Source organism: Myodes glareolus, chromosome 13 (assembly GCF_982192425.1).
Source record: "Myodes glareolus chromosome 13, mMyoGla1.1, whole genome shotgun sequence".
NCBI lineage: Eukaryota > Metazoa > Chordata > Mammalia > Rodentia > Cricetidae > Myodes > Myodes glareolus.
In genome coordinates this window covers 64,307,444-64,321,597 of record NC_142038.1, presented here as the reverse complement: position 1 = coordinate 64,321,597, position 14,154 = coordinate 64,307,444, and the positions used below count along the sequence as shown (strand labels likewise).

The window sequence follows — 14,154 nt, the reverse complement described above, 5'->3', positions numbered from 1 at the left end:
TCCCATTCTAACTAAATTATTCTTTCTAATGAAATAAAATTTACAGAATTTTACAGAATTAATATTTACAGAGTGTAAAATTATTATTTTTGTCAGCATGGAAATAAATCATACTATAATCAGAGAAAAACAAGCAAGACTTCTAAGTGTTAAATTTTTAAAAGAAGCTTTTCTGAGACTAGAAAGTGTGATTTTTATTATTATGTAGTTGTTAATCCAGGATCATTTTTAAACCACTTGTGTGAAACTTTCTACACAAGCAACTGCTTGGTGTTGTAATATAATCAGGGGCAATTGTTCAGGTAAGTCCATTATATATATATATTATGGATTGAGATATCACCATGGTTTATCTATCTAAATATTACTGAAAATTCATTTCCACATTTCTGAACATGCCTTTTCTCTACACACAAATTGAAGGCCAAGTCTACACCATAGTAAATAAGCGACCCAATTGCTACAATACAGGGCAGTGAGAATTTGATAATCTTTCATCATTAGTCTTGGAAATTTATCCAGTAATTCACTATCAGTAATAGTATGTTAAATATCCTAATATTCAGACTTCTTCCTATATTACATCCCTGAAACTTTATCAGAGCAAAGCAATGTCTTCTAAAAGTTTTTGATAATTATTATTTTCTACTCTCTCCTCTATACCCATAATTTGGAGATTAGATCTTTTCATACTATCATAAAATTTTCTCATATTCAGTTAATTTTAAAATTTACCTGGCTCTCTTAAGAGAGACATGCTTTGAGTATGCCTAGGTTAGCTAGATATGCAGAGGGAGGTTACCAAAAGAGTCAGCCATGTCGTACTAGGTAGACTGCCTAGGCTCCAGTGAATGTCCTTACATTGTTGCACACAGAGGCATCACTAATTGAACTCAGCGGGATAAAATAGAAGACAAGAAATTGGGAGTGTGTTTGGTTTGAATATGTGTGGCCTTTATAGACTCATGTGCTTGAATGTTTGGCCCAGAGAGTGTGGCACTATTAGGAGTAGGTGTGGCTTTGTTGGAGGAAGTATGCTCCTGTGGAGGCAGGCTTTGAGGTCTCACATATGCTAAAACCATGCCCAATGTCTTAGTCTCCTTGTGCTGCCTTTGGATCAAGATGTAGAATTCTCAGCTCCTTCTCTAGCACCATGTCTGCTGGCATGATGAAAAGTCCCACCATGATGATAATGGGCCAAAGCTCTGAAACTGTAAGCCAGCCCCAATTAAATGCTTTCCTGTGTAAAAGTTTTCTTTATAAGAGTCATGGTACCTCTTCACAATAATAGAAACACTAAGAGAGAGTGAGACAAAGGAATACCTGAGGGGAATTGTGAGGCAAAGGGGACAAACATATACAAAATGCTTTGCATGTATATATAAAATTTTCTAATAATAAATCCTTTTAAAAATGATTACAAGAAAGAATCATCATAGAGCTATGCATTTCTCTTTTTATTTTTAAGAATAATGAGTTTATGTTATTTTTATTGACCTAGATATTAAATGAAATGTTTTCGTACCATCCGGACTAGTATATCTGCTGAGATAGTGTAATTGACTGTCCTTGAGTAACAGAAAGAATTTTCATAGAAGTTCATTCTGAATTTTTCACCCATGGAATAATAAGAGGTAATAATTTGTGGTAATCCACTAACTTTTAAGGATTATATATACTAAATCAGTACCTGAAATCTACTTACCTTTATTCCTCTCTAGGCTAGATCTCATATCTATGAGATATGATATCTCATATCAGCTATTTTAAATCAATAACAATAAATAAAATGCATGTGTTATAAATGAGCTGGACATTGAGATCCAATATCAGATAAATTTTGGTTTAAGCAACTTATTTGTTTTGCTAGTGAAAACCTTGGATTTTTCAAGATGACAATGGAAAATGAGTTAATTGTAACTATTAAATCAGACAGTACAGATGAAACCTATAGAACAGGTTCCCTGTTACCACTTACCCAAGGCATTCATTTTAAATGTATGGATCCATTTATAAAACATTTTAACAAAACCATAGCAAAGAAACCTAACCTCAGCCTGGGACCACTACACTTCTGTCTGCAACTCAGTCCCTTTTTTCTGAGTCTTTTTAAAACTTCATCACACACTAACTGGTTATGCAGAACCCATGGCTATTTCAGTGACTTGATCTTGACTTTCAAGATGGCTCCTTCAATGATCTAACTTCCCAATCTTTAAAGCCAGGTTGCTCCCATAATCATTTATTATACATTCATCACCAACAACTACAAATATATAATCTCTTTTTTAAAAAAAATTTATTGATTAATTTTGTTGAGCAACAGCTGCATACAAGTATATCATATGTTCTGATTATTCTCTGCTTGTCCGTACTCTCTGTTATCCCCTTCCATCCTTATAAGCCCCTCCTCTTCATCACATCCATTTCTATCTCCAATGTCCAGGGTTTCCAGAACACGGCTGATGTCCTCATATATGACCACATCTTTTATAATATTTAAATAACTGGTTTCGGTTTTCCCTCATGCTATTCATGCCCCCACATGAATAGCATTCTAGTGAGCATTCATTTAAATTACCTACATAATGTATCTGGTCATGAATCAAATATCCTCACTGTTCACCATCTAAATTTCAACTTCTCCATTTTTTCCTTAAACTTCTGACAACTTCTCCAACAATCTTACTCTTCCTTCCTTTATCACTAAGGAACTTGAAGAAAACAGAAAAATATTTCACCAGGTTCTGTCACCACTCACCTACCACTATCTGAGACCTCCTGTTTGTGGTCCATTCTAAAGAAAAATCTCCCAGAGCAAGAAGAAAGATATGCTGCAGGAAGCAAAGCTGGAAGGACTGAGCCATCCACGTCCTTTAACATTGGATATGGAACTGCAGGACTTAATATTTTCCCTGCTATGTTCCAGTTTTGCTTTGGTTCAGTATCCCAGCACTATGTGCAGATTCCTCCCTTCTGGTAATATATATTCTGTATCATTGTACGTTGGAAGTATGTAATTAGCTTCTTTTGTTTTATAGGAACTTACAGTTAAGAGTTGCCTTGAGTCTCAGAACAGACTTTGGGCTTTTAAACAGTCTTGAGACTGAAAAACTTTGGGGACTTTTGGTGTTAGACTAGAAGCATCCTATATTACTATATGAATGAAAATGAGCCTATGGGCTAAGAAAAAGATTATGTTGGTTTGAATCAGAAAGTCTTTCATAAACTCCACTGTTAGAATACATAGCTCCCATTTGGTGGTACTGGCCAGGTAGTCTTAGGACATATAATTTAGTTAGTGGAAATATATAATTGGTGGCAAAATCTTAGGTTTCAAAGCCACATGCCATTCCTACTGCACTCTGCTTGGAGCTTGCAGTTAAAGAGGGACTCCCTCAATTTACTGCCCACTCCATTGCTCTCTCAGCCATCATAGACTCTGAAACTATAAGCCAAAGAGCTTTCTATAAGTTGTCTTGGCCATGGTGTCTTATGACAGCAATATAATATAACTAACAACACATTTCATTTCTTTCAATTTTGCTCAGATGATGTCATCCATCTCTTTATTCATTTGATCATTCGTTTATTCACTTTTGGGGTTACTTGTCATTGAACCCAGTTCCTCAATGCAGGAGATGAGTTCTACACTACTACTGATTTGAATGTGGAAGAGATTTCTTTTTGAACTTCCTTTCTTTTTCTTTCTTCTTTTAGAGTTTAAACATGTTTTTACTTGCCTAGTCTTACTGATTATTTTCGTTATTGTCTTTCCCTGTCACATGCTTCATAAATACAGAATTTTTGTTCATTTATTTCTAAGAGTACCTAAAAAGTACTCAGTAAATACTGGTGAAATTAATCAATTAATTCTTATTCAAATTTAAAAACAGCTTATAGTCAAGATTACCTTGTTTGAGTTTCGGTTCAGTAAGGCTTATCTTATTCAATTACTCAAATTTGTAGTACTTACAGTTTTTAAAATTTGGTAAATACTCTAATAATAAGTAATTTCTTTGAATATTTTAAAACAGTATACATTCAATTTAATAATTTCAAACTGTGATGATAAGGATAATTTCCTTAATTATAATTTTAAATGCTCTGCTTTTTAGTTCAAACGTGTATTATGCTTTAGAGTCAGAAGGACTCAGGATATGTGGGCTGTGAGGTTGGCACAAAACTGACCATAATTGGGGCATAGAAATAAGCTTATTGACCTCCATATTAGCTTCCCACAAATAATTTGGCAACTGTAACTTTTCTATAAGACATTATTTTTCAGTTCTGTAATGACCGTGGTATCAGTTGTTTCTCGCTTAGTAACAGACATAACAGATACATTTTAAAAATCTGACTTTGAGGTCTTTAGTATAATGACTTTATTATGGTTAAGTCAATCAGTTATTGTTGGCCATTTGGTAATATTTAATGCAATATGGCCACTTCAGAGATATTCTTAGAGATTGAACCACAAATCTAAGGAAGAAAAATAAGGCTAGGTTTCAAGAAAAACTTTGCCCAAGTACAGCAAAAAACAAAAAGATAGATTTAAATTTTATGACTGAACAAGCATGTGATCAAACCGGATTCTCTGAATGTGGTTGACATGGGGACTGACTGAGAAGAAATTGACAATGGCAATGGGTCTTGTTTCGTCTGCATATACTGGCTTTTTGGGATCCTAGTCTGTTTGTATGTTCACCTTCCTAGTCCTGGAGGGAGGGGGAGGGAGTGGGGAGAATGGGAGGGTATTGGGAGGAAACCCTGACTGCTCTTAGGACTGGAGAAGGAGGAGGAGAGGGAGTGGAGGGAATGGGAGGGTATGGGGAGGAGGGGAGGATGTGGAAATTTTTATAAATAAATAATTAATTAATTAAATAAAAAAAAAACAGCCCAAACGTAATTTTAATAGACTTTGGTCATATTTTACAAATAATCTAGTATTTTTAAAGTAAATATTTAACCACATCTCATTTTACAGAGAAAGTTCAAGGAGGGAACTTACTAGCCTGAAGGTTTGTTTTCAGCACAGACAATCTGAATGTTTCTGCTAGTCAGTGGTGATGACTCGTTAATGAGGATTTACTAAATTCATACAGTATATTGGTTGCCTTTGCTGGTTTATGAAGAATATGAGTAGTTTACACACATACACACACACACACACATGCACATACTCATACATAGATACACAGACAAACACATATACACACATACATAGACACACAGAGACATAAACAAGAATGCACACTCAAAAACTAAGAGACACACACACACAAACTCATATACACGCATAAACATACATGTACATATATACAAACACACACAGAACACATACCCAAACTCTGCTCCTCTGTCTCTCTCTCATACACATACAAACACAAATTATTTTATCAAAATAAGAACTAGAATTCTAGAGAATACCAATAAACATAAATTTGAAGTCTGATATATGACAGTACATTGCTAGATTCAAATGGAATATATTAATCTGAAATATGAAAATGTCTGTAATTAAAAAGAATTGTGACAAATTCTCTCAAAAATGCAGATGTTTAAACAAAACATTATTAAATAATAATTCATAGGAAAAATGACCTAAAAGATGTAGATGTGGCTGAAAGGGACATGATTGAACTGGAAATTATCTTAAATTGATTTTTTAGTTTCTCAGAGAAGACAGGTTAAGAGGTTCTCTGTCCTTCGCTGCTTTCTGGGTCAGGATGCTTAGGATTTGTGAGCTCTTTGCCAAGCAGGCCTCCATGCCAATTTAGTAAGAAAACGAATCTATCTCACACAGCACTAGGGAAGATGGACTCATCCAGGGATGCTGCGTCCTGGCTGGAGCACCTTTATACCCTTTCCAAGTCCGTGAGGCACTGGTGATATAAATTACAGCCTTCACGCGGCACCATGCTCAAACCCGTAGTCATGGGTGATGCATAACACAGGTGTTTCCGGTTTACCTCATCTTGCTGTGAGTTTAGCAGCTGCAGCTTCATGTGCTTCATGTACGCCATAGTGATTGGCATGTTGTAGTCAATCATGCTGGTCACCAGTGTAGGAGGTTTTCCATTATCTGCAACAGAACATTTGAAGTCCACGATGAATGTGACACTGTGTTCCAGCTGCAGCTTCAGGGTGAATAAGTGCGACTAATTAAAATATAGTCTTCAGAAATTAATGATTAAAAATCTCGAAAGCACTGTAGATGTACTGTACAAAATACAACATGCAAATTTCTACAAACAATGTTGGCCCAAATCAACAGACTGGACAAAGCCACTATTCCATACTGTAGAGTAACTTTAAATATCCTGAATAACAATAAATAAAACTAATATGCTGATTAAGTACTTAAAAAAGTATTTCAGTGAATAGTTGTTTATATATATATACATACATATGTGTGTGCATGTGTATTTATATGTGTGTGTGTATTACAGGGATTCAAAAGAAATTTGCATTTTTTTCTTTCTTTTAGGAGTTAGGCTATCTTCTACCACATGGAAGGATCTTAAATGCGCCTATAAGATTAATCTGATTATTGAGATATTTAAGTTCTTAAGAAAATTATCTATGTAATTTAATAATTAGAAAAGTCAAATAATGCTTACATAAAATTTTAATTGAAGGAGTTTTATGTAATCTATAATTTTTGAAAAAAGTATTCTATAGATTGGAAAAGTTATTTATAGTATTGAACTTTCTTGCTGAGTATATCTAAAATACCAAAAAGTAGTATCATTGTGAAAATTAAAACAGTGTTATAAAAATAATACTTGTACGGTTGAAATTTCTTTCTAGGAGTGGATCCTGAATTATTTTATAAGTAGGTATACAGGATCCACTGCCCACAACTTGAAGAAATGAGATGATATGACTTGCTGAACTGTTTCATTCTTCCACATTTTTATAAAACGTAAGGTATAAATTGACCATATAAAGAAAAATGACCTCAAATCTCACTATTGGGCACTGTGGCTACCTTTGTGGTCGGTTCCATCTGGGTTCAAGTGCATTCTTTTCTGACACTCGGAACAGCTCATTAGAAACCTTGTCACCGCTTCTCTTGGTAGGAAGGCGTAGCTCTCTGAAATCTGAAATGATTCACAAAACGTCAGTGTTATTGTAGGAGCTGACGGAGCAAGCGTCCCCAGAAATAATCACTGTCTTTCCCAATAAGACGCGTTATTCCATAATGGCTGTAAGCACAATGAAGGCATGCACGGCAAACCATGCATCATTTCAAGAAATATCTTTCCAGCTTGATCAGGTGACTCTTAATAACAGCCAGTAATGTCGTGTGAAGGACAAAGCATTGGCTGCATCTGGGTAGATATGTGCTTTTTGTTTCTGCATTTCTTTTAGGAAAATAATCACAATATGCAGAGATTCTTGTGGATTTTCAGCATTATCGAATATTGCCCTTTAAACTTTCTCATAACAAGATTAAATTAGGGCTCACTTCATCCATACATTTTAAAATTTAGCCCCACTGAGAGGCAATGAACTTTGGATTCTGATCATTTCTGCATTATTGCTTTAAAATATTTTAAGAGAATAAACATAAAATTCATGTATATACTGTAGCAGTCAATTATCCTCTCCACAAAAATGACACACTTGGGAATGAGCTTGGGCCACCTGACTCATTTATTTTATTCAACTTTGATAATTTATGTCTAGAATAGCTCATATTGCCAGAGTAGTATTCCTACACTCTATACAAAACTTTATGTTTAGAATTATGATTTTGTTTTAAGGCAGCAACTGATACTCCTGTTGTGATGACTTGTTTAACATTAAGTTTTTCATGAAAGTGTTTCTCTCACCAAAGCAGACAACTCTGTGGTGTAAAAATGTAGATTCTAAGCCTTTCTCTATGAAAGCTAGTGCTGTCTCACGGTGCTACTGGAAGTCTGATGCCAGCATCTAGTTGTCTCCAAGTGTTCTACAATGTCACAAAACAGATGATGATGTCAGTAGGAGAAACAGCTGAGCTAGAAATTTGATGCAAACCTTTGGGATCATTTCTTAGGTGTATCTAATAAAGGAGAAGGAAATGTTAGCCAATCTATCATTGAAAGAACATGTGTGCCATTCACTCGCTCACGCGAAGATGAGTTTTGCTGCTCCATGCCACAGAAGGAGCACACCATGGAAGAAGCAGCACATGCTGAAACCCAACACTGCAAAGCTCATGCTTTGGAGTTTGACTTAATCAGGAGTCCCCACTGATCCTTACAAAAAAGGCATGAAACAGCTCTTTCAGACTTTCTCAACAAGAAGGAAATTGTGCCCGATAGTGGACACCTAACTAACTTCTCAGTGCCAGTGAAGTCTTGGCTACTGGAGGAAAATTTACAAACACTACCTAACTACACCAGCATAATCCTGACAACAATTTAAACATTTATCCTTATACCCACAGATAACTGTAGGCTGAACTCTTCATCAAGGAAATTTCTCTTTTCAACACACGGAATCTATTACAAAAACCCACAACCTATCAAAATGCAAAGTTGCAAATCCCAGTTCCAATAAATATATCTACAGAATACTCCTAAGATAACAATGAGGGAGAAGAAATGGAAAGATAATACTAGTCGGAAAATCTAAACTTTGTTGTGAGATTGTATCTCCTAGTAACATCAGAAGCTATACTCATTAAGTCTCACCAACATGACTGCCCAAACATGGACTGAGAAAGATAACCAATGAACATGCTAAACTACATGGAGAACCTACCAGGAGGCCTATACTCTACATGAATAACTATACGCAATTGAAGAAAACTGGGAACAGGAGAGGTGGTTCCCCAGGAAAAACACAGACCACAACAGTGGTTCAGGCGTATGAAGGGAATACCCATGGAAGGTTTCACATCTTTTCCTTATTTCTTAAACACCCACCATCTCTACTCCTTTCCTGATCTCTTCCAAACCAAGACCCCCAGGACTGTTAACAGTAATATCACCAAGAAAGAGAAGGAAGAGTGCCCAGAATCATCTCATCATGGAAAATTTGACTAATTTAAACAAGAAGCCGTCATTTAAGACTACTGTACTAGCATAAGAGAGTACCACGTGGATGGGACACAGAAATAGGAAGAACACTCGATGAGGAAGGTAGGAACAGCAATTTCATGCTACCATGTTACAACTATTCCACAAATCCATGTAGCAGAACTTAGCAAAGGAGATCCTATGCATGGCTGAAGGAGAGAGAAGTGACCGTGTGACCTCACTTGAGAACAGGACCTCAATGGCCATCCTATCCTCACACTCCAGTATACATTTTTTAAATGTGACCAACATTGAGTTGTAATTAACTTAAAATAGTATAACTATGAGCTATTCTGTGTAAGCTGTGTAGTTAACAAAAAAATCCCATAGCAAATAGACAGTTGATAAGAACCAAGACTTGACTTCAAAAGTTATCAAGTCATAAATGAAGACGGTTTATGAGGAAGGAACTTTATACTATATGACCGTTGAAAAGAAATAAAAAAAATCCAGAGTAAATTCTTACTTATTATAAAGAATTATTCTAAATGGAAATGGACTAAGTTCTGCAATAAAAAACCACAGAGGGCTGAATGGTAAAAATAAAGATGAAATTCATATATAAGCCATCTATACATGAAAGATTTCTATAAAGTATAAAATGAATGCATGTAGAAAATGAATATGTCTAAAATATGCAACTGACAAGTAAAAAGAGATGGGTGGCTTTATCCGTGTTGCCACAAAAATTAATATAACATTATAAAGGAATTAATTATCAAAAGGATATAATGACTTTAAGTATATTCACATTCAACACAGTACCCAAAGGTATAAAGGAAGTACTAGTATAGCTAAAAAGAATGGCAGACAGCAACAGAACCATCCACTGATTTAATGAAAGCTTGAGGGTCTAGGCCCCTCATGGGTACCAGATCTATAGGACTTCAGGTCACCCATGTGAAATGGCATGGTATTTACATATTATATACACATATCCTTCCAAATGCTTTAAATCATCTATAAATCACTGACACTACTTTATACAATTTAATGGTTAGGCAAATTGGGAGTGGGTGGTGCATGTTTTGAGGGGAACATGTAGGCATCTCTCTATGAGTTCAAGGCCAGACTGGTCTACATAATAAGGTCCAGGCCAGTCAAGGGTACATAGTAAAACTCTGTCTCAAAACATAGACCACCCTTTTCTGAAAAGAAATGGAGGAGGAGAAGATGGGGCTGGGGTAAGACGTGTGAAAGGAAGGGCATATAAGGAGAGGAGGGAAGGGAAACTGGTTGGAATGGAAAACGAACAAAACACCAAAAATAAAGATAAAAGCTAAATGCTTCACAAGCCATTGTCCATGTGTTTGACTCAAATGTAGGTTTTTACATGTTTTTCATCTATTGTTGTTCAATCTATGAATGTAAAACTTGCACAAGTGGTGGGCTGACCATGAAATAGCAATGGAGGAATTTTGAAACTTCATAAGTGGAGGGAGGACAATGGAATAGCAATGGAGGAATTTGGAAACTTCCTAAGTGGTAGGCTAACTATGACATCATAAAGGAGGAACTCAGCACCTTCATAAGTGGTAGACTGACTATTACATGACAGGGCAGGAACTCGGTACCTTCGTGAGTGCAGGGATGACTTTGGGAGAGCAATTGAGGAATTCAGTAGCTTTCTTTCAACCATGCACAAAGTGAAGAAGCACCAAATATGAGTGATGTTTTAGGACATTGAACTACCATGGCAACAGAATGTACGTCCTTCTTAAGACATCTTCAAGGAAGAAACATGTGTGTGACCATGAAACAAGACTCAGACCCTACAAAACTTTTTCTCTGAACGTTGATGTGAAATTAGACATTATCAAAAGGAGGGCTAAAGAGATAGCTCAGTGGGTAAATGTGCTTGCTGCTCTTGCACAATTCTGGAGTCCCTTACATTAGGCAGCTAACAACAGTCTGCCACTCCAGCTCCAAGGGAACCCATGCCTTCCCCTTGCCTCTGAAAGCACATGAATACACAAATAAAAATGAAACACAATCTCTTTTTTAATGGAAAAGAAACTATCAAAGAGAAAAAGATGAAATACAATCTCTTTTTTAAAAAGCAATTGTGTAAGAGGAAAGTTGGAATATTCACAAATGCGTGAAAACTTGTTAACAAATTTCTATGCAATGAATGAGTAAATAAATTTAAAACAGAAAATACCCTGAAACAGCTGAAATTGAAGAACAAGTCAAATGGTTGGCATACAAGACAAAGGGCTCCAAAAGAAAAGATGTTAGTGACAAACACCTACATTATGATATAAAAGGAAAGTTTTTAAATAAAATGCTTTATAGCTGAATAATATAGAAAAATGTACAAAACTTTAAACCATGGTTAAAGGAGAAAGAAAGCTTCCATGTTATAAAAAGACTATATAAACTCAAGACTACCAAATCACCCCTAAGAGAATACTAAAAATGATCATTTGGATTAAAGAGAAAAATGAACACAAATGAGAGACCTCAAAAAGGACTACAATTTGAAATGAAAACGCAAAATTGTCTCTGTTTATGGATGGCATGATTTTTACATTACGGAAAACTGTAGTTAACAAATTCAGGAAGGAGACAAGATAAAAGATACCAAGGAAAGAGTTGCATTTCTAAATATAGTAAACTAGCCTCCAATTTATAAATACCATTTAAATTGTGGCAACGCTGAGATAAACGGTATGTTTAATAGAGGATTTTAAAATTCCAAGTATTAAAAACTACAAAATGCTTTTATTTATGAGACAGGGTCCTACTCTACAGCTCAAGCTTGACTGTAACTCACTTAGCCTGGATTTGCATCTAACTCATGACAATCCTCTTGCCTCTGACCCCCAAATGCTGAAAATACAGGCATCAGCTACCATATACAGGTTAAGCAACAATTGATGAAAAAACTGAAGATATCAGTAAATGGGAGAATTCCATATGTTTATGACTGAAAGAATTAATATTGTTAAACTGTCCTTACAACTCAAAATTATCCATAGCTTAAATGTAGCTTCTATAAATCCCAATAATTCATATAAGCATAAAAACTTAAATTAATTTGAAACCACAAGAGGCTGTTTACATACATGTCAATGCAATTGAGCAAGACATAAACTACTTGATCTCAAAGTATCCTCAAAGGCTACAACAATCAAAACTGTCTGATAGTGACACAAATACACAGCTAAATCAATGGAACAAGATATTCTGAACGTAAATTCACGGACTGTAATAAATTGGTCTTAAACAAAAGTGCCAAGAATGTATGTGAGGAAGGGATGATCATTTCAATAAGAGGTAAATAGAAAGTCAGACACATAAATACAAAACAAAGGTCAGCCCACTCCTTTGTTAAAACAGCAACTCAACATGAGTAGAAGCCTTAAAGGACCTGGAATTTCTGATATACTGAAGGAAACATAGGTAAAATCTTGACGATGAGTGATGGCTTTCTAGATATGATCTCAAAAGCAAAAAAAATTAAAAAATGAGATTGCAGCTGATATAATTTTTTTCCAAGAAAAAGAAACTATGCATAGTATAAAGAGTTAACCTATCAGAATAGAAAAAAATACTTACAAACTATGTTTCAATGAAGGTGTTAGTGTTGAAAATATATGAAGAAATCAAATAACAAATAACAAAACAATCCAGTTTTTAAAAATGCTCTGATGTGAACTGAATCTTGCATTATTTCCAAGTTCTTATGTTTCAGTCCTTACTGCTGTGCTAGTGGCAGGTGAACAACAGGTGGAGTCCTCATGAAAGAGGCACAAAAGATCATTATCACTGCTCTCATCTAATGACTTAAGGGAAGTTGTCCTTTTTTTTGCCTTAAACCACATGAGAGTTCTTGATTTTAGCATTCATTTCACAAAGTATTAGTACAGCAAGATAGCGTGTTACTGACACTAAAAGTATACAATATCTTGTCATTTATTTATGTACCAAAAAATGAACAAAAACAACAACAACAAGTTTTGATGCTTTTGAAGAAGGCGCTAGACAAAAAAAAAAAAATTAGAAAGTCCTTACATGATCCTGGGTTGGCAGAATACTATGAAACCACTATTAATATTATGAAAACCACCATTTTACTAAAGTAACTCGTAGATTGAATGGCATTCTCTCTAAATTCAAATGACATTCCTCACAGAACTAGGAAAATATTCAAATCCAAACGGTAACACAAAAGACAATGGACAGGGAAAGCAATCCTTACCCACCTCCTAAAACTGAGAATCTATTGAACAGATAACCACAAACTACACAACAGAGCCATAGTGACATCGACTTAATAGTAATAACATTAAAATAGATGTGTAGAACAAAGGAACTAAATATAAAACCCACAAGCAAACACACAAATTTATATTTTGACAAAAATGTCAAGAACACATGCTGGATAAAAGAAGACTGGATAAGTAATATTATTAAACCTGCAGAAGTATGAAAATAAATCCACATCTCTCACCTTGAAGAATAATCAATTAAAAATCTATTAAATTTTGGTTCATTAATATGTGAAATGCTGAAACCATCATAGGAAAACACTTCCAGAGAGAGGCTTATGTAATGACTCTTTGAAAACAAGAATCCAATAGCAGAGGATATCATGTCAAGAAGTGACTAATCGGGTTGCATTAAATGACAAAGGTTCACAGAAAAGGAAATTATAAATAAAGACACAGACAACCTATGAAATGAAAAAAAAACCCAACTACACTTCAGACATGGAGTTAAAACTTGAAATGAGCAAATAAGTTAAAACTTAAGCATAAAAAAAGTCTAAAACTGTCCATCAACTAATGAGTCAATGGATTAAACAGTTTTCAAAATAATAAACATAGATGATCAATATATATTGCTAAAAGTGTTTTATGCCCTGAGATGGGCAAATAGGAGTTAAAACTCACTCTAGTCAGAATGTGAAATGATGTGGGAAAAGAATTCATCTATGGGCATCAGTGTGGAAGTTTTAAAAAACAAAAAGGATAGAACTACCATATGATAAACTACCACGATTGGGCACATACCCAAAGGGCTCTGCGTCCTACCAGAGAGCTACTTGCATATCCATTTTCACTGCTACACTCTT

General features: G+C 35.1%; 1 protein-coding gene across 7 annotated transcripts in view; it reads right to left on the bottom strand.

The window, feature by feature from the left end:
• Positions 1-14,154, bottom strand: part of Nol4 (nucleolar protein 4) — a 331,009-nt gene that overhangs the window by 207,125 nt on the left and 109,730 nt on the right. For all 7 annotated transcript variants that reach the window (XM_085700071.2, XM_048442653.3, XM_048442654.3 and 4 more), the window contains 2 exons: positions 6,995-7,106; positions 5,973-6,085 (listed from right to left, as the gene is read on the bottom strand). In XM_085700071.2, coding sequence (XP_085556197.1) covers positions 5,973-6,085; positions 6,995-7,106 — 225 coding nt within the window. The remainder of the gene's footprint in view (positions 1-5,972; positions 6,086-6,994; positions 7,107-14,154) is intronic.